An 18819-nucleotide genomic window follows, 5' to 3' on the forward strand; every position below is an offset into this window, starting at 1 on the left:
GTGGGACATGAGCAGAAGTGACACATGCCCCTTTCCTGGTCTTGGCCTTGAATCACTGGTAACCAGCGAGGGCAATGACTGAAGACCATGGGAAGCCATGGGTTACAGACGGCACAGCACCCACCAGGGCAGGGCCCTGACAACGATGTGGACTAGAGCCCACGGACCCCACATGTAGGAGAGAAAATAAGTGTCTATTTTGTATGAGACAGTGTTCACAGCCACTACAACGGCAGCTTGGCCTAAACCTTAATGAACATACCATCTCATTTTAAAAAAACACGTTGTAGATACATTTTTAAGTTTGTCAAACATCTCTACGTGGTATCAAATTTTCATATGTGACAATTCTCTGTTTTTTAAAGTCTGTTATAAACATATAATAGACCCTCTCAAAATAATACTAATAGTTTTCAACATACAGAAAATAATACTTCTGTTCCATTATTAAAGTGTATCCTCTTCTTTCAGAGTTGAGGACAGGCCAACAGAAGGGGGTAAGAGATGGAGAAAGATACAACAAAGTCAGAGGGAGGGGAAGGGCAGCTTGGGGTCAGGTAAGGCCACAGCTTTGCACCTGGTCACAGGAGGTCCAAAGTCCTGCTCTATTTCGTAGCGAGGACACCTAACCTCTGAGTGTTTCTGTTTCCTCATCGATTAAGATGAGATGACCAGGGACATCCAAAAAAGGATGTCTGTTCTTGTCACCAAGGCCATTGACGTGTAAGGTGGATGGCGGTTTGCTGGGACTCTCATATTATGCGACTTTTTTTTAAAGTGGAGAATTGTGTAGTTCTTCCAACTGCAATGTCTAAAATTTCACAAATTTCAATTCAAAGCTCTAAAGAAAGTTACCACTAAATAAATTAAATGACTGTGGCATTAAGACTGAATAAATTAAAGCATTTAGAGACTAGAATTACTACTCTGCAGGTCTCAATGTTGGAAAAAAGAGTCGCCACAAACAACTTTGAATTTGACACAAATGAAATTCACTTAATAGGAAATCTAATTATACAAAATGAGATCATTTTCTACATTCCTGTACTATTTCCCAAAAGAGTAAAAACAACGATAAAAAGTTCTTTGTGTAATGTGTGTATTTGTGGAAAAGAAGCAAAGCAAGTCATAAAATTTATCCAGCTGTTTTGTGGCTTTTCCTATGTTAATACACCTGTTTATACCACATCAATTTTTTTGTCTTGAAATTTCCTTTGAACATCATTTTGACCAATTGCTCTTATAGTGTTTAAGGCAACATGATTTTTTAAAATTGGGTACATAAGCCTTTTAGAGATATAGTTTTAGAGGTTTACCTTTCCAAAAATCTACCAATTGCTACTATTACTTTGAGAAAAAAAATCTGTAAATCGTGGGTTATTTCTTTCTTTAATGAATAAAAGCTATGTAGAATATAACCACTAAAAAACAGGCTTCTTTCAGCTCCCAGTCAGAGAACAGTGAAAATTGCAGACCCATCATCCTGACAACTTTCTATCAGGCAGGACCCACCCTCTAACACGAAAATGATGGGTTAGGCCTGTCTTGGAAATCACTCACCCAAAAGCCCAGCTTCTACCAGATGGGTAGGGAAAGATGGCTGATTACATTAATTTCACTGTGTGGCCACAGTGGAGACAAGATGTCAAGTGCTAAACAACTGTGTGAGTTCTTTTAAGAACTTATTTTGCATATACTGTGCTTCAAAGACACTTAAGCAACGCCTATGATTCACTGGTGATTTCTGAGCATCTATCTCATCAGAGGCCGTAACATATAACTATTTTTTACCACGAGAAGCACGATGCGGGCTGACTCTGAGGTCGTTCTATACCTAGCTTCCACTATCTCATGTGACAGACAGGGGCACACACTAGTGACGCAGTAGGTCGAGGCCAGGAGGGAGTCCAGCCACAGGGGACAGTTCAGCTTCACCGTAAACGCACTGCATGGCCTGACCACCGCTCTGATGGGTGACACTGTTCTGCAACCATCACACACTACCTGTCTCTTACTCCTGAAGACAAATTTGAATTTTTAAAAATTCTAATTAATTATAAATTAAAATATTATCTGCATGTTTTGGAAGCTAAGTTGTCTTCTGAAATATGAAACAATGATGGGGTATCAGCTCTACAAAAGTTAAAACTAGTTTTGGAAAACAAACTGTTCGTAGGTAAGATAATGCCAGGCAAAATCCTGTGTGGCTTTTATTAATGAATTCATTGGTTTCCCAAGAAACAACAAAACTGGTTTCAAAAGTAGACCTACAATTTTCAGTAATATATCAGAAGCGAAAACATGTATTATAAGAAATAGTTTGGTTCATTTTCCATGGAACTTAGAAGAGAGAAACAGAAAAGGATGAGCACAGAATTATCTTCAGACCCAGGATTCACTGAGAACAGCTTCAATGTGTGTTAGGCACCCAACGTGACACTTACTAGATCTAGCGCAGAGCCTCCACCAAGGTATTCCATTATTATCCACAACTTAGTATCCTACAAAAAAACAAAAGAGGGGGAAATTATTTTAAAAACACGCAAAACCAGAAAAAAATTATAGTAACCTAAGGGTATTTTTCATTATTTTAAAAACTGGAAAACCTTATAAATACATACATACAATTGACAAAGTGTGTCCAGGTGAGTCCTGTGAGGAAACCTACACGTGTTCAAGGGGCTTTCGCCATCAGGCCACAGCCCCTGCGTCACTCTTCTAGGCGGTGTGTTCCAGACCTAATGAACCACAATCTCTGAAGAGGGGACCCGGGTGGCAGGGTCCATTCTAAACAACCTATCAGTGACACACCAGCACAGCAGGGTTTGAGAACCAGTTCCCAAAGCCAGTCAAGGCCAGCAGCAGCCACACAAGTCCCATCCTGGGTGTCAGCCAGGCGATGCCCAGAGCACACAGCTGCAGCCTGCAGCTCTGAGGTGCAGGGACTGACCCTCTGTCCCTGTGAGCAGAGGGAAGGGCAATGCTCCCAAGGGGATGCCCAGCTACCGAGAGTTTCGGAGAAACACAGCCAATTCCAGACACCCCAAAGTCTACCGCTCTGTCTTCAGGGAGCTTTCCAGGGAAGGAGGCCCCTGCTTACCTAAGCATTGTGTGTCCTCTCCAAAGGTCTGAGGTACCTTTGGTGACTCTGTCTTTTCCCTTTGTCTCTCATGAAGCCACTCAACCCCCATGACTTCCAGACTCCTCTTTTTAAACACAAATCCCGAAGTGCTACTCCCTTGAAAGGTAGTAAGCAACACATATGTGGGGACAGAGCCCCAGAGAGCAGTTTCCAGGCTCTCGGCCTCATGTGGAAAGGTGCTGGCCCGGGAGGTAGATGGCCATTAGCTGTGACTCGTTGGCTATCAGCTGTAACCGGTTAGCCATTAGCCACTGATATAACTGCCGTGGCTGAGCTAGCAAGCGCAGATTGCAGCTAGCACGTGGGGTTGGTTGGCAGAGAAGCTGACGGCAGGTTGCGGCTCCTGCTTCCTGCGTCTCCAACCCAGCCTCCAGTGAGACTATAGTGGTATGACTCCCCTACCCATGGCTCCGTGGGTGTTCCTTTTTTGGCCTCACCATGTCCTGCGTTCTTGTGCGGGGAACGGGACCAGCATCCCCACATGACACACGGGCTCGGCAACAAGCCAGACTAGGGTTTGGGTCCTGACACCTCCTTACAACCCAGGGAGGTTATTTCCTCTCTAAGCTTCTGACTGAGCGCTTCCCCAAGGACCAGAACAACAGCTGCTGAACTGCAAATAACCCATCACAGCACCGGAGGTAGAGGTGTCCTGTCGGGGCCTTGCTACCTGGGAGCTCTGGGCTATGTCCGTGGGTGTACTTACATCAGCATACTTCATTGCTAAGGCAATCCTTTATGGTGGCTCTCATAGGCATTGAGAGACAGAATAGAAAAACAAACAAAACCTTTGCAAGGCTTTTCAGAACATCCCCAGGAAGGCCCCTCTACCAGGCGTCCACACTCCATGGTTCTGGCAACACTGACTGACTGAGTCAGCTCTCCTGGCAAGTGTCAGTTTCTCAGGCCTTTGCACCTCAGCAAGTCCCTCCATCAGGAAAACCCTCACTTGCCCCATGCACGGTGCAAACTTTTGCTTTAGCACCCATGGATCTGATTTTCATTTTAGACTTACTTGTCTGCCCCACCAACAGCAAACTAAGTGCCATGGGACACTCAGTGCCCGGCACGCGCAAGCTCAGGAAAGGTGAGTTACAGTGCCCTGCCGTCGGAGAAGGTAAATTACACTGTGCACTCACTTCCGGGAGGCGCTGCTGCATGCACTACATTTGTAAAATAAATTCTGTTTAAAATTTCAAGTAAATCGACATATGAAGTCAATTCCGTAATAGTCTAAATAAACAGTCCAAGTATGACTATACATAGAACACTTTCTCAAGCTTTTAAATGCCTGACATGATAAAGACAATTTCAGTCTAGATTAGAAAAGGCACAGAAGCCTTCAGCCATGGGCTTGGGGTTCACCGTACAGATACAAAGATCTTACTCACTTACTAACCACCCAATCACAGGCACCCGCCTTGGACAGGCTCGATCACCTCCTGGCTCTGATTGAAAGAGCACTTCCTGTAAGAAAGCGTTTTCTCCCACTTGCCTTTCATTTCACAAATACGCCCAGTGGTAGGTTTCTCTAACATTTGCTCCTGGAGGATGTTTGTGCTGCTCCTTCCAGACATTCCGAAAGCATTTTGTCCGATGGAAAATGCTGTTCCAGAAAACAACCAATACCATTTTCGATGACACAGGAAATTTAAACTGTTTTTCTATAAAGGAACTTGGAACTTCAGATTTCTCCTCCCACTGCCTTTTTTTATGGCACTGTTTGACCCAGCTCTCATCCCTTTTATTATTTTATGGGCAGTCAGGGCAAATTTGCTAAGAGCAAGATAAGCTCTCAGCAGGTAGGTAACCTCCCTCACCTCACTCCCATCGGCAGGGAGCTGTGCAACAGGACACCCTGGGAAACAATCTTTGCTGACTCTGGAGATTCGAGTGTCATCACACAGCTTCCTGGAACAGGGAGACTCAGTGACCACACCTCACCTGCCATGCCAAAGCTCCACTCTCCCAAAGCCCTACTGGGCCAACTACCAAGGAAACAAAATAACCCTTTTAAAATAATACATTTTCTTTTCAGGGAGCCACAGAGGGGATAAAGTGACCAATTTTCAGGGGAGGTGCTAATACCTCAGGGGGCATTAAAGCAACAGCAGAATAACTGGCAAACCAGGTGCTCCCCAGCTGAAAGGACAAAGCCCCTGTCATTGTGAAGACTTCATCTTCCTGGAGAGAAGATGGAGTAAAAAGACCAGCCAGCTTCTACTCCCATCCTGATTCCTCAGACCAGACATGCTGAGATATGAACGCTATGCAAACATGAGATCCACCAGCCTCAAGGGCACTTAGGAATCCCAACAGCGTGAGGTCCTTTATTCAGGCCACTGCCTTTTTATGTTGGCCAGGTCCTGTGACTAATGTGTTTTTGTCCCCGATTCCACCAGTACCACTAATGCACTAATCAGAGAAGGGAATGGAAATTGCAGCACGAAAGGCTCCTCTGGCCACCACCTCTTGGCTGAACTTCCTTTCCAACCTCACTGGGTGTGTCGCTCGCTCACTCTGGCCATGGAGACTCTGCCCCTCTAGATGTGGGCTCCTATGCTCTCTGCAGCCCGTCTCCACTCACTCTGGGCTGAGGTCACCTGGACAGCCTCTGCTCGGGGCCTGCGCTGGGAGGCAGCAATACACAGGCGAGCCCCTGCCATTCCCACCCAGAGCTTGCCTTCTAGAGCTAGTCAGACCTCCAACGATTGTCTGATGAGCTACAACTGTCACAAGTGGGCGCTATGAGAGGGTATAGCAGGAGCCTGCCAGATCTCAGTCAAAACCCAGTGCTTTTTAAGAAGAACCTGAGTGCTGAGCTGGCAATGGGGTGAGGGGAGAAGTGGAGGGAGGGAACAAGCTGGTTAAAGTGCAGCTTGGCAACCGGAACGGCACAAGTGAAGTTAAAGGCAGGGAAGAGGCGACATCAAGGAGCTAATGGAGGTAGCACAAGGAGCGAGCCAGGTGCAGAGTAACCTCAAGGAAAGCGACAGAAAAGCCAACCTTGTACAGCCGGGGTTAAACATGTCAGACATTTTCCTAAACATCACTGAGCAGCACCAGAGCAGACGCTCCCTTTGGAACAAGCACTGAGTGTGTGTGGAGAGCGGACTGGAAAGAGTAGCTCACGGCTCCTGCGTGGTGCACGGAGCGGTGAGAGCGGATGTGGCTGTGGCATCACTGGAGAGGCTTGGGAGGCAGAAGTGACGAGACTGGGTGGGACGCATGGAAGTCAGCGCGACTTCCGGAGTCAGCCTCACAGGAAAGGACACCTGGCAGTGCCATCCACTGACAGGGAGCCCAGAGGAAGGAGGCAGAGGGTGGACGACAAGTTTGGATGGGTTGACATAAAACTGTCTACCCAACATTATTGAGAATGAGTCAATATTCCTTCTCTTAAAAACAACAAAACCCACCAGTTTTAAAGTATCTGAGAGTTTCTATTCTAGATGACATCCAAACTTTGGGCTTGGGTGCTATAGTCCTTCACAAGCATGTACTCATCTATCTCATCTCATTTCCACCTGCTCTGCTCCATGCCCCTGGCACGCACCAAAGTGTAACACCTGCGGTCTTCCACACAGCTGCTCCCTCTGCCAGGAGATGCCCTGCCTGCCCTGCCTCATGCGAGTCACAGCTCCCAGGGCGGCTCCTCTGGGGACACTCCTTCAGGTACCCATGTCCCTGCTCCATTCTCTAGGGCCAAATGCCTGTGCTCATTGTTCCTCCAGCCTCGGAGGTCTCGCTCAGCCTCCATCCAAGAACGGCCGTGCAGCTACAGCAGGACTGCTCACCTTGGCATTACCCACATTTGAGACTGGGTGGTCCTTCGCTGTGGGCACTGGCTTGTAGAGTGTTTAGCGGCACCCCCGGCTCTCTACACATCCCCAGTTCTGATGGCCCACAATTTCTCCAGACATTGCCAATGTCCTCTGGGGATCCAAATGGCCCCAACTGAAAATCAAGGAACTACACAATCAATGTTGATGAATTGACGTGGTACTAGGCCAGAAGCGCGGAAAAAGAATTCCCTCCCTATTCTGAGCGGTCAGTTTTGCATGTGCCCTGAAGCCTCCAGCCAGAGATGATCACTAACTCACCATGACGCACCTACACTTCAGATTCCGCCTCCACAACAAGATGGCAACCTCCGTGTTTCTAAACCACATAGTTCAATTGATAATAAAATGAGATCATGAATGTGAAAGCACTTTGCAAAGTTCAAGGTACTAAACACATGCAAAGTGCTATTAGCTTTATCAACATCATCACCCATAAATGCCTTAAAATAACCTAGTAAAACCAAAGGAGTCCAGTTAACCAGACTAAATAATGTTTCCCTGCATGGGCGTTTCTGAGCAAAATAAAATCTGGAACAATGACTCATACACATTCTACACTAGAATGAAAAAAGAATCATTGTCCTACAAGCCTTGAGGCAAGAGCGTCTGGTCTACAGGGACACTCTTTGGCCTGTTGTCCGTGACCAAATGGCCAAGCACTGTCACTGCCCAGATGTAGAATTGCTCTCATAGTACCTTCCAAATGGTGACTTATGAGGCACTCTAAGAAAAGAAAATCAGAGGAGCTCCTAAAACAAGAATAATTTTAATCAGAATAATTTCATTTTTAAAAAATAACCTCAAACAATATGTATCATGAATGATCTTGTGATACAATTTTCTCAGAAGGGAAAGAAATTTGTTTATTTATTGAATAAATGCAGGATTCAAAATGTAAAAGGTACCAAAGTGTATGCAGAGAGAAGTTTCTCTCACCCCTGCTTCCCACCAGCCTCTGCACCCAACAAGTTCCCACCCATCACTTCTTATGTAACCTCAGAGAAATGTTTGATGCAAAACCTATCAACTTTCTCCCGTTTTATTCAAATGGTAACTAACATTCCCTACACTTTTCTATATACCTTGTTTTTCCTTAAAGCATTCTATACCTGTCCATAAAAGTGTTCCTCTTTTTTTAAACCGTAACTAACTTATGCCCTGTTGAACAACGTAAGTTGTTTCCATTTTTTTGCTATTATGAGCCAGGTGGCAAGATTTCCCCAATCCTGCTAGGTCAAAGGAACCGACTGAATTTTAACAGGTAATGACAAATTACGCTTCAAAGAAGCTGTCTTAATTTACACTACCTCCAGCAGCGTATGAGAGTGCTAATTTCCCCTTTCCTTTGTCAACACAGTGTAATAACATTTTTGGGGGGTCATTGTTCCGAGCTGAATTGTGTCCCCCTCCCAAATTCACATATTGAAGTCCTAAGCTCCAGCACTTCATAATGTGGCTATATTTGGAGAGCGGGTCTTTAAAGAGGTGAATCCCTTAAATGAAGTGGCTAGGGTGGGTCCCAATCCAACCTGACCTGTCCTTGTAAAAAGAGATTAGGACACAGGCACACACAGAGGGCAGAGGGAAGACCACGGGAAGACAGAGAAGACAGCCATCTACAAGCCCAAGGAAGGTCTCGGGAAACTGTCCCTGCTGTCGCCTGGACCTCAGCCTCCAGGGTTGTGGGGAAAATAAATTTCTGTTGTTTAAGCCATCCTGTCTGTGGTACTTTGTTATGGCAGAAAATGAAGACAATTGTCTGTTAAGTGGGGAAAGGACACCCCCCCCAAAAAAAAAAAAATAATGGACAGAGTTGTTTGTCAGCGCTTCTGGTAAAGAAACATTTCAAGTTTATCAACATTGATTGTGTAGTTCCTTGATTTTCAGTTGGGGCCATTTGGGCCCCCAGAGGAGATCGGCAATGTCTGGAGAAACTGTGGCCCATCAGAACTGGGGATGTGTTAATGGCATCGGCGGGTAGAGGGCTGGGGGTGCCGCTAAACACTCTGCAATGCATAAGCCAGTCCCCACGGCGAAGGAAGGACCACCCAGTCCCAAATGTGGGTAATGCGAAGGTGAGCAATCTCTGAGTTTATTTCTCACTCTTATTGTAAGGTGGAACATCTTTCTATATTGAAGAGTCACCGTATATTTTCTTTTCTGTGAGCCTTCTATTCATTTCCTTTGTCCATTTTTCTATCCGGTGACAGATGTTTTTTAAATGCAGGCGCTTTTAACATATTAGGAAAGTGAGCTTCCTGTAACAGGAGCTGCAAACAGCATTTTCCTCATTTGCCTTTTGAGTTTGTTTTTTGGTAAAGTTTTTTACTTGGAGAAATTAATTCCATGGGGACACGTATGATCATTCATGATACACATTGTTTGAGGCCATTTTTAAAGTATCAATAATGGTACCACTTCCAGGCAAACTTGCCCTGAATTGTTTGGAACTGCTTCCTAAGAACCTGGAATTAGTGACACAGTAGGGAGAGGGGAGGCTGACCAACATCAGCAGATGACAGAAAGGTTAAATAAAACAAGGTCAACAGGAAGAGGTATATTCCACAGAGTTAACGAAGAGCAAGCTTTTATAAGTAGGAATTCTAAAATGCAATAAGTCTACTTTGCAGCTTCACTCCATTCAGAGGCTGCCAAATTCATTAGCTGTAACAAAAGGCTGAGCCCAAGAGGTTTCTACAATGCAGTGGGTTTTATTAAAACAATTTGGGGCCACAGACTGCCTAAGAATATGCTTTGTAAAGCGAAGGTGCCATTTTCCTAAGACGTGGGCAGAAACACAGAATGCTGCGCCCGGTCTGCATCCCGCCTCGGTCCTTACGCAGAATGCTGCGCCCGGTCTCAATCCCACCTAGGTCCTTACCAGCAACTGCCCAGCATCACAGCCCCTTCCAACTGTCCTCAAGGTACAGAACACGGTTCCTGACCTCACAAAGCTTCTGTAATTGGTCTCCATCTCATGACGTTAGCACTTCTCAGACGATTTAGACATCTAATACGCACAGGATGTCACTGAGGCGGCATAAACCTGAGCCCCACTATGAGGGGCTGTGACAGACCTACTGGGGCAGAGGTGACAGAGAGTGTGTTTCTGGTGACACTGACGGGGAAAAGAAGTGGATGGTCAGGGAGAAAAAACAAGTGATCCTGCTCGTTAGAGGAGCTGAGGAGGAGACAGCATCCCTGAATGCCAGGCAATGGAGTCTCGACTTAATTTAATAAGCAATGGGGAAATCACCAAAACTTTTAGACAGGAAGATAAATAACCGGCAACCACCAACATGATAGAATGAATGGGGAGAGAGAGACAGTTAGCAAGATCAATCAGAAAATCAAAGCAGGAGGTTGGGGCAAGACCGAGAGACATTCCAGCAGCGGCACTGATGAGAGTGTAGAGAAGCCATGGGTTCCACTGTCCTGAGACCCAGGAAGGGGCGACGCCACCACTGGGAGGGTTGGGAAGAGGACAGTGGTGCGGGGGGAGTGAGGGGGTGAAGCAGAGATGGCTCTTCATGCTTTTGTGATTCTGATGGGACATTATGGTAGATAAACCTGAGCAGCAGCTGAAAAATAAGGCTTTGGAAGTTCAAGAGAAAGGCTGGGACCAGCACAGAGACGGTAACTGGTACAGCGACAATCAGTCCCCACTCAGAACCCCAGTATTGATGTGAAGATTGTTTTAAGCTGGAGACTTTGGAGATTCAACAGGTGCAGAAAAAACGCCTTCTTGGAGCTTCCCTTATCTGACTAAAGCAGCAATTTCTGAAACAAGGCTGCCATAAATCCCCTCTTTGGGGTGGGTCTACTCTCAGGAAGAACAGAATAAACCTACCATAAATCCCCCTCAGGCCCTGAAGGAGGAGAAAAGGCCTTTCATATCTATAGAGACAAACATCACAAATTTTCTTATCTCCTGCTTGCGTTTCTAAAATCCCATTTGTCTTTCCTAAAGGGACCCATTTGTTCTTCCCCTCCCTTTCCCTACTAATTAAGCATGTATCTTCAATCATTTAATGACTATGCATACTTAAAAACTTTTCTTCCTGTTAATCTGTCTTTTGTCATTTTAATTTTCAGGGCCTTGTAGTCAAAAAGAGGGTAGAGAAAAATGTATTACTTCCTGACAAGGGATATACCGTAAAAACGTTAACTGAAGAAGTGCTCAGAACATAAGCAAGCCACCCAGGTAAATAAACAAAAGTTCAGTCCCTACCATTTAACTGATTTTCAGTTAATAAACTACCCCTTTAAGTACAGGAGAACATCACATCCCTGAGTCACTCTTCCACTGGCTACCCTAGTTCTCAATTGCATTTTGAAGTTCTGTATTATCTCAGCAACACAACCGAAGCAGTGGAGAAATGATAAATGCTGAGTTCTGGTGGCCTCCAGGGTCAAAGTTTCCACACAATCACAGGTGGCAGCCAGGCCCTCTGGCCTTCCGTTCCCCAGGTGAACATCATCAGAAATAACCAACCCAGCACTGGGCATTGTGGGAAGGCTGCGGATGCTCCTGTTTCCTTCCCTCCATGCGCCAACTCAGGCCCACATAGCAGTTGTGTATCACTAATATTGGTGCAAAATTAATTGCGATTTAAAAGGTTAAAAACAATTCCAAAAACCGCAATTACTTTTGCACCAACCTAATACGATCCAATACAGAAGGAGGCCCTGCATTTAAAAAACAGAAAAATGGAATTTCTATAGGGTCATTTCTGTCAATATTGTCTGAAGAGGCTACCCAGAAAGAAAGAAGAGGTGGGGACCCAGCACAAGGAAGCATTCTGTGGAGGGAACAGGAAAGAGCTGTGACGTGTCGCAGGACAGGGGACTGCAGCACAGAAAGCCTGTGACTTCCCTGGCTGGCGAGCAGAAACACCGTGACTTGTGTACCTTTCATGGGTTAGGCCCTGGGCCTTACATCCGCGTACACTTGCACCAGGCCTCACAACATTCCTTCCTATAAGACAGCTGTGGCAGGCCGGTGCTCTAGAAAAGGACCCTAGAATGCAACAAATCCTGGAGCCTTCACTGAGCCTCACCACCCCTCATTCTGAGATGGGTTACTTAGCACATTGCTAGGCAGCCAGGAAGGTCCCTGGTAAAATAAACAAAGACAGCCATATCCTGAAACTTCAGGTGCTGAAATAACTCCTTCACTCCAGGACAAAATGTAACAGCTCCTTGACATTAATAAATTATCTCGTAGAATTCCTTTTGCCGAACAAACGGAATAGATCTGATAGATAGGAAAGGGTTCGTTAATCCCCTTACGGTGGGCAAACAAACAGGACAAACCCCATAGATGAATTCCATCCGAAGGCACCAGCCCCCTTCCCCAAGCAGACAAGGGAAGATATACAAGTAAGAGCATTTTGCCGCAGTCACTGGGCTTCCCATTCGAGAACCCCCCTCCCGCTCGGGAGCTGTAACCCTTTACTTTTAATAAACTATCCTCTTTTACAGTCCGTGCGTCCATTCTTCAGTTTCACGAGACACGATGCCGGCACACACAGAAATATTCCTACATCAATTCCACCATTCGCACTGCCCTTCCCTGCTCACCTCAAAGCAATCCTGAGCCAGCAACAGGTGGAAGGGAAATCATTCCACATGTTAAGGATAAGCTGATGAGCAAAGGGGTAGGGGAAAGAACCCAGTGTTCCCTCTTTCGGGGCCCTAAAAGGAGGACCAAGGTGCTCCAAGGCAAGGAAAGTTTCTAGTATTGGAAACAGGTATGAAACGGGAGAAAGGCCACTACACAGTAATACAAATATCAACTACAAATAAGGTCGTGCCATAAAACCTGAAACAGCACAAAGAGAAACAAATCAAGTGAAAATTACTGGATGACTCGGCCTTCAGCTGCTTTCTAAACTTGCCTCCCACCATTTCTTCCACTCCCTCCCTGTTCCCTTCTACTCACTGACACTTTTTTTTTCAGTTGCTAGAAATGCTCAGGTTTTATCCCACCTCAGGGTCTGTGTATTTGCTGTTCCCTCTACTTGAGACACTGTTCCTTCCAACGGTGAGGAAGATTATTACTTCCTCACTTCTTCAGATCACTGTTAAAATTTCCCCCTTGCTGGTGAAGTCCTCTTTGATGACCCCACATAAACTAACGTCCTGCAGCATTCTTACCCGCCCTGCAACATCCCATTGCTCTCCACTGTGTGGGTCACAATCTAGTATTTATTTGTAGATTGTTTGATTTGTTCCTAAGAATGCAAGTTCCATGAAGGTAGGGACTCCAAGGTCTATTGCATTCATTGCTATATCCTCTATACCCAGACAAGTGCTTAGCACATGACTGGCACGGGAGAAGACTGAAGCAGGATGGTGTATAGTAACGAGAGTAGCTCGGCCATGATGGAATCCAAACAAAGAGCGTTAGTTCAGGGACATCACAATGACGGCTATGGCTGCGTCATCTTGGCATTTTCATCTCCACTAAGGAGGTACAGCTGTCAAGCAGTAAGGCATATTTGAGTCCACTGCCATGTGTCACCTTCATGGAAAATGCTGGAAAGCTTACGCATTTGTATATTCTGGGAACGCCATTTCTGTATGCATCTTTTCCTCCATTTACTTACACCATACGTCTTTAGGTAGAATGTGGGCCGTCTCAGTGCCTAGATATTTGCTAATTCCAAAAAGAGCCTGCCCGGGACAGAGGTCTGATGGGCCTGCCCACCATTTAATTGGCATATGGAGCCAAGCTACTTCCAGAGATAGAACTCATCATCCAAGACTATTCTCAGAGAAAGTATCATGCTGCTTTGGATATCAAGGCTTTAAGATGCTTTGCGACAAAGTTGGGGGTACCCCTTCTTTCTGTACTAGTCTGTTAATGGGCTGCCAAAACAACAGCTTCACCAACACAATAGCTTAGCTCAGACTCCCTGAAATCAAAACTAAGCCCCCCACACCACAGCCCAGCCACAGAGGACACCTTCCCAAGCAGTGTTCTCTAGCCAGGCCAGCAGGGCTTCAAGGGGGCTTTAAGAATTTCAATTGCTCTTCAATAAAAAAGGAAGGAAGGAAGGAAGGATGGATGGATGGATGGATGGATGGATGGATGGATGGATGGATGGGAGGGAGGGAGGGAGGGAGGGAGGGAGGGAGGGAGGGAGGGAGGAAGGGGAAGGGGAAGGGGAAGGGGAAGGGGAAGGGGAAGGGAAAGAAATTACTGGATCAAATCCTTAGATCAAAAGAAAAAAAATCAAAACCAGCACTACAAATTATTTAAAAATGATGTTGGAAACACTACACACACCAAAAGCTACACAAAACAGCCAAAGATTTACTCAAAGGAAAATTTATAGCATTACATATTTTCATTATCAAGTTAAAAGGGGGGGGGGGGGGGATGTAAGTGTTCAATCCAGAAGTTAGGAAGGAAGAAAAAAACCTAAGAAAAGGACCCAATATAAGGAAAGCAAAGAAAGGAATTAATAAAAAAACAAAGATACATGTATAACTAATGGCAAATATGGAATAAAATAAATCCATTTTTAAAAATAATAATCTCCAGTTACTGTAATCAATGAAAAAAAGCTAACACACTAATTTGCAAATATAACAATATTAATAATACACACAGGAAAAAAATTTTAATGCAAAGAGAACAGATCGCAATATTTTATGGGAACAAACTTGAAAATCCAGAATGAAAAAGGTAAGTTCTTTGTAAATTACAAATTAAAATTTACTCAAGAAAGAGTAAGTAAGTACAGGCAGAAAAGGGTAGGGGAAGAAACAGATCAATAAACCTCCTCTGAATATATGCAAAGATGGACAGATGGACAAACATGTAGCAAGAAGTTCCAATGATTTTTGTCCTTGAATAATTCCAAACCTTGAAAGAACAGAATATTCTAGCAACGATCTGAGGCACAGGACTTTTCCTGACATCACAGTATAATACACCTGAAAAGGCACACGGTCCGGAAGGACGGACGGGGGGAAGGAGACTCCTACTAGGAACGGACGGGACTCCTGGGAAGAGGAAAGGGACGACGGCAGCCAGAGCATTTCTATGTGCCAGGGACGCAGCGTTTAATCGCTTAACTGGTTTCCTTTTAGAAACCAACGAACTTTCTAATCTAACTGACTGAAAAGTACATCGATTTATAAAATATTTGCCTGGAATTTGAAAGATTCTCATGCCCCATTCCATCATGTCCATTTTAATAATTCTTGTCCTAATGTCCTTTAATAAGCTGAGAACACTGGGCATTCCGTGAAAAGCTCTTCTTAGGGTTTAAGTCACAGGACTGTCTCTTCTGGAAGGGGCTGCCTTATAACTGTTTGTGTGCATGTTCATGTGTGTTTTAGTAATTGTTTCCCCAATGGGCAGAGATGTTCCTCTCTTCCATCAATGTAAATTTGACACACACAGTAATACATCTGTTAATTCTGTGCTAATGCCAGCAGATATTAAGATGAATAAAAAGTCTGCTTAAGCTGAAGGACGCTTATAAGGTTATCAGGGAAATACACTCACAAATAATCTCAATCAGAGGGGAAAGAAATAATAGGAAGAAGCATGAACAAAAGTGCCCTGGGAGGTAAAAGAGAAGGGTTTTGCTTTCCTCGCTCACATCTATCCTCACTACAGAGCAAACATCACAATCAATGATGACAAATCGGTACATCCTACAAGTTCTAGGCCATAATCTTGCTATGAAGCTAACAATGTGCTCTTTCTGCAAAAGTGCAACATTTCTAGTAAATACAAGATTATCCTTCTGCTAGACGAAGATCTCAGTGATCACTATGCAACATATGTCAGAAATATCACAAAACCCGTAAAACCAAAAGAAGTGATTACTGAGGACTCAGGACATATAATTACAGGATAAAGACCCAGCCCAAAGACGTCAGACAGCACCATGTCAGAGAGGAAGTGTGGCTGAGAATGAAGACTACATTGCCTTTTGCAGATTTTTTAAGAGGTGCCTTCAGCATTATAAAACAATTTACAGAACTGGTAGGTTCCCAAACAACAAATGCTGTATTTCAAATGCGTGGATGGCAAATTCATATTGATACTATTAATGCCGTGCGTGGAGTTTAGCCTGAAGATAAACAGCTTCGGAAGTTAAGAGACTTTTAAATAGACTTCCGTGCTTGATTGTACTGAGGACTATTTCTGTCATCCGAACCCTCTGCTTCTCTTCCTTCCAACCTTTTGGCCACTTCAGTAAATCTTCATTTTCTGCACAGTTTTACAGGAAACAGACAGGTACATGCACATGTTCTCGACTTACAATAAGCTTGTTACCGGTGAGCTACTGAAAACAGTCACGCTCCGCTTGGATCAGACGCGCACATCCCAGGGTGCCCTCCCTGCAGTCAGGCAGCAGAGGGCTCAGGACCCAAGCTGGTGAGCTGCCCCCACATCCAAACATGGCGTGAACTACTGCCAACCCTGGCTCTTTTTCTGCCCGGGGAAGGAAGACCCTGTTGCAGCACATAAAAAGCCACAGTGCCTGACTACAGACTCCTCGAAAATGGGCAGCTAATTGCTCTGTCTGCCACCTGGCAAGTGGTGGTCAGTCAGGAATGATCACGACGTTATCGCCAGGAAGATTTCAGGAACAGGGCTGGGTTCTAGCAGCCGTTTTTCACATTTGGAAGCAGATGTCTTTATTTACCTAAATGCCTAAAAGTCGCGCCGTGCTGCAGGAACTACTGGACAAAAGAGGGTTTATTTACCTCAAAAGGAATCAGTCTTCTCTTCAATTACATACCAAGCAGCCCCTCATTACGTAATTTGTGATATAGATCACACCGTTTTTTAGAAATTTACTCCGAAATGTAGAAGTTTTTGAAAAGAAAGTATATGGTAAAATTAGTTTGTTTTATTTAAATACATCAGCTGTGTTTAGATATTCCAGACGGAGGTTTAAATATGCAGAATGTATGTCGAGACAAAGAGAACTAGAAATACAATTAATACTTATTTTAAATTATAGGTAGCATTAGCCAGAAAACAGAGTTCAGTTTCTTTCTGGTGAAGTAAAATATTTAGCCTAATTGAAATTTTAATTCATTCAATTTTCTGGATAGAAAAACACAAAATGGAGCTGCCAAATGTCTTCAGGGACTTTCAATGACACTAGGACAGTGTGTTCGGGAGAGAAAAAGGAACCCACAGTCCCCATCCTCAGAAACATTTCAAAACACATCTTTTATATCATCTTTGGCACTGGGCCTACAATTTTCTTCCCATGATTGATTGTGAAATGCAATGTATTCCCTTGTGATTTCAAAGCAAGATTTCCTTGCAGATTTGTTTAGTGCACCCCCCAAAATAAGTGGTTTTGCTTTTACCCACAGTCACCCTGGAGTCCAATACCACGGGCTCCATGTATCCTTTCTATTTTTCCCAGATACACAAGAACAGATACTTCCATACTAAAAATTACTCTCCAAGAAAACAGATGTGGCTTCTCCCTGTCCCAGAAGTTGCAGCTGTTCCAGGCCAATGGGGAACGCTGCAGATGACTTGCAAATGGTGGGGGAGGCCGTGGAGGGCGGCTGTCACTGTGTGGGTGCACGTGGAAGAGGAAGGGGGTCCTGTTATTCCAACCAAGAGCCCCGGGGCTAAGCGACTGCCCCGATGAGCACCCATTCATGCAGGGAAAGGACGACTCTGCTAGCCAAGGTTGCACGCATGCTCGCAAGCACCGAAGACATCCTGACTCAAGTCTGGAATCAGCAAGCAAAAGTGGAAGAGATCGCAACTTAAGTCCCAAGGATAAAGGTTTTGTTTATTGCTCAGAGAAAGGAAATTCTCAGGGAAAAAAGAAGTCTCACTACAACATCACGTCACGCGGCGGGCACAGGGTACAAGCCAAAGGCTACTGCTACCAGTTCTCTGTGCAACCGGGAACAGTGACTAAAACGGGTCAGCATCTGTTAGACCCAAACCCACCACCGCTCCTAAGACAGGCTCTGCCCTGGCAGCATCAGTGGTCTCCTCCGCGTGCACATCAGCCAGTTGGCAGCTCTTGAAGCTGTGCCTCCCCCTCCACAAAATAAAAATTCCATTTACAAACACCTGAGAAACTACCACTCAAAGGAGATTTTAAGGAGTGTGCATCTGATCATGTTTATTAAAATGTGCATAAATTTCTTCTCTTTTCAGAGACTCTTCTTATTATATTCACATCCTTAAATGGAATCATAAGCCCAAAACCCATTTGCTTTAGAGAATACATTAATTAAAGCCAATAAAGAGTGAAAACAGAAATAAGAAGCATAGAAACAGGACAGCTATTTGGAAATAACCCTGAAATCAAAGTAAGTAGCCAAAACCCTAAGAAAACAACCCAAAGGAATCACAAAACAGATGATAAACTGGGGAAAGCATATCATTTCCTGGCACGCGGTCCACTCTTCCTTCCAAATTTTAATACACTACGAGTATAACAATGTTAGGTCGAGCATTTCTAGAAGCAACAAGCATATTCTAGACTCCTCCAACTCCCCGAGACAGACTCTGGCACCGGCCAGGGGAGCGGGAGTCCCAGGTGGAAGCATTCCTTACCTGCCAGGCTGCTCCCCACGTCTCCCTGGCCCAGCGCTCTTCCTGCCTGCCCTCTTCAAGCCTCTGCTCAAAGCCCCCTCCCTGAGACCCTGCCTGACCACACCATTAGGAGCTGCAGCCAACTGCCCCGATGATGGCACTTGCCAGGGTCAGAGCCACCATGTGTCTTCTGTATTGGTTTGTGGTCTCCCGCCTTGAGCACCATGAGGCCCATCAACAAAATTATTTTCGCACACTTCTTTTCCCCACACCTGCCA

At 44.9% G+C, this 18819-nt stretch overlaps 1 protein-coding gene across 3 annotated transcripts in view; it reads right to left on the reverse strand.

Annotated features, from left to right (window-relative positions):
• The window catches only part of STK24 (serine/threonine kinase 24), a 102902-nt gene that overhangs the window by 22634 nt on the left and 61449 nt on the right, over positions 1-18819 (reverse strand). For all 3 annotated transcript variants that reach the window (XM_019756910.2, XM_019756909.2, XM_074329443.1), the window contains exon 3: positions 2445-2501. In XM_019756910.2, the coding sequence (XP_019612469.1) occupies positions 2445-2501 (57 nt within the window). The remainder of the gene's footprint in view (positions 1-2444; positions 2502-18819) is intronic.

Source organism: Rhinolophus sinicus, linkage group LG04, assembly GCF_036562045.2.
Source record: "Rhinolophus sinicus isolate RSC01 linkage group LG04, ASM3656204v1, whole genome shotgun sequence".
Lineage (NCBI taxonomy): Eukaryota > Metazoa > Chordata > Mammalia > Chiroptera > Rhinolophidae > Rhinolophus > Rhinolophus sinicus.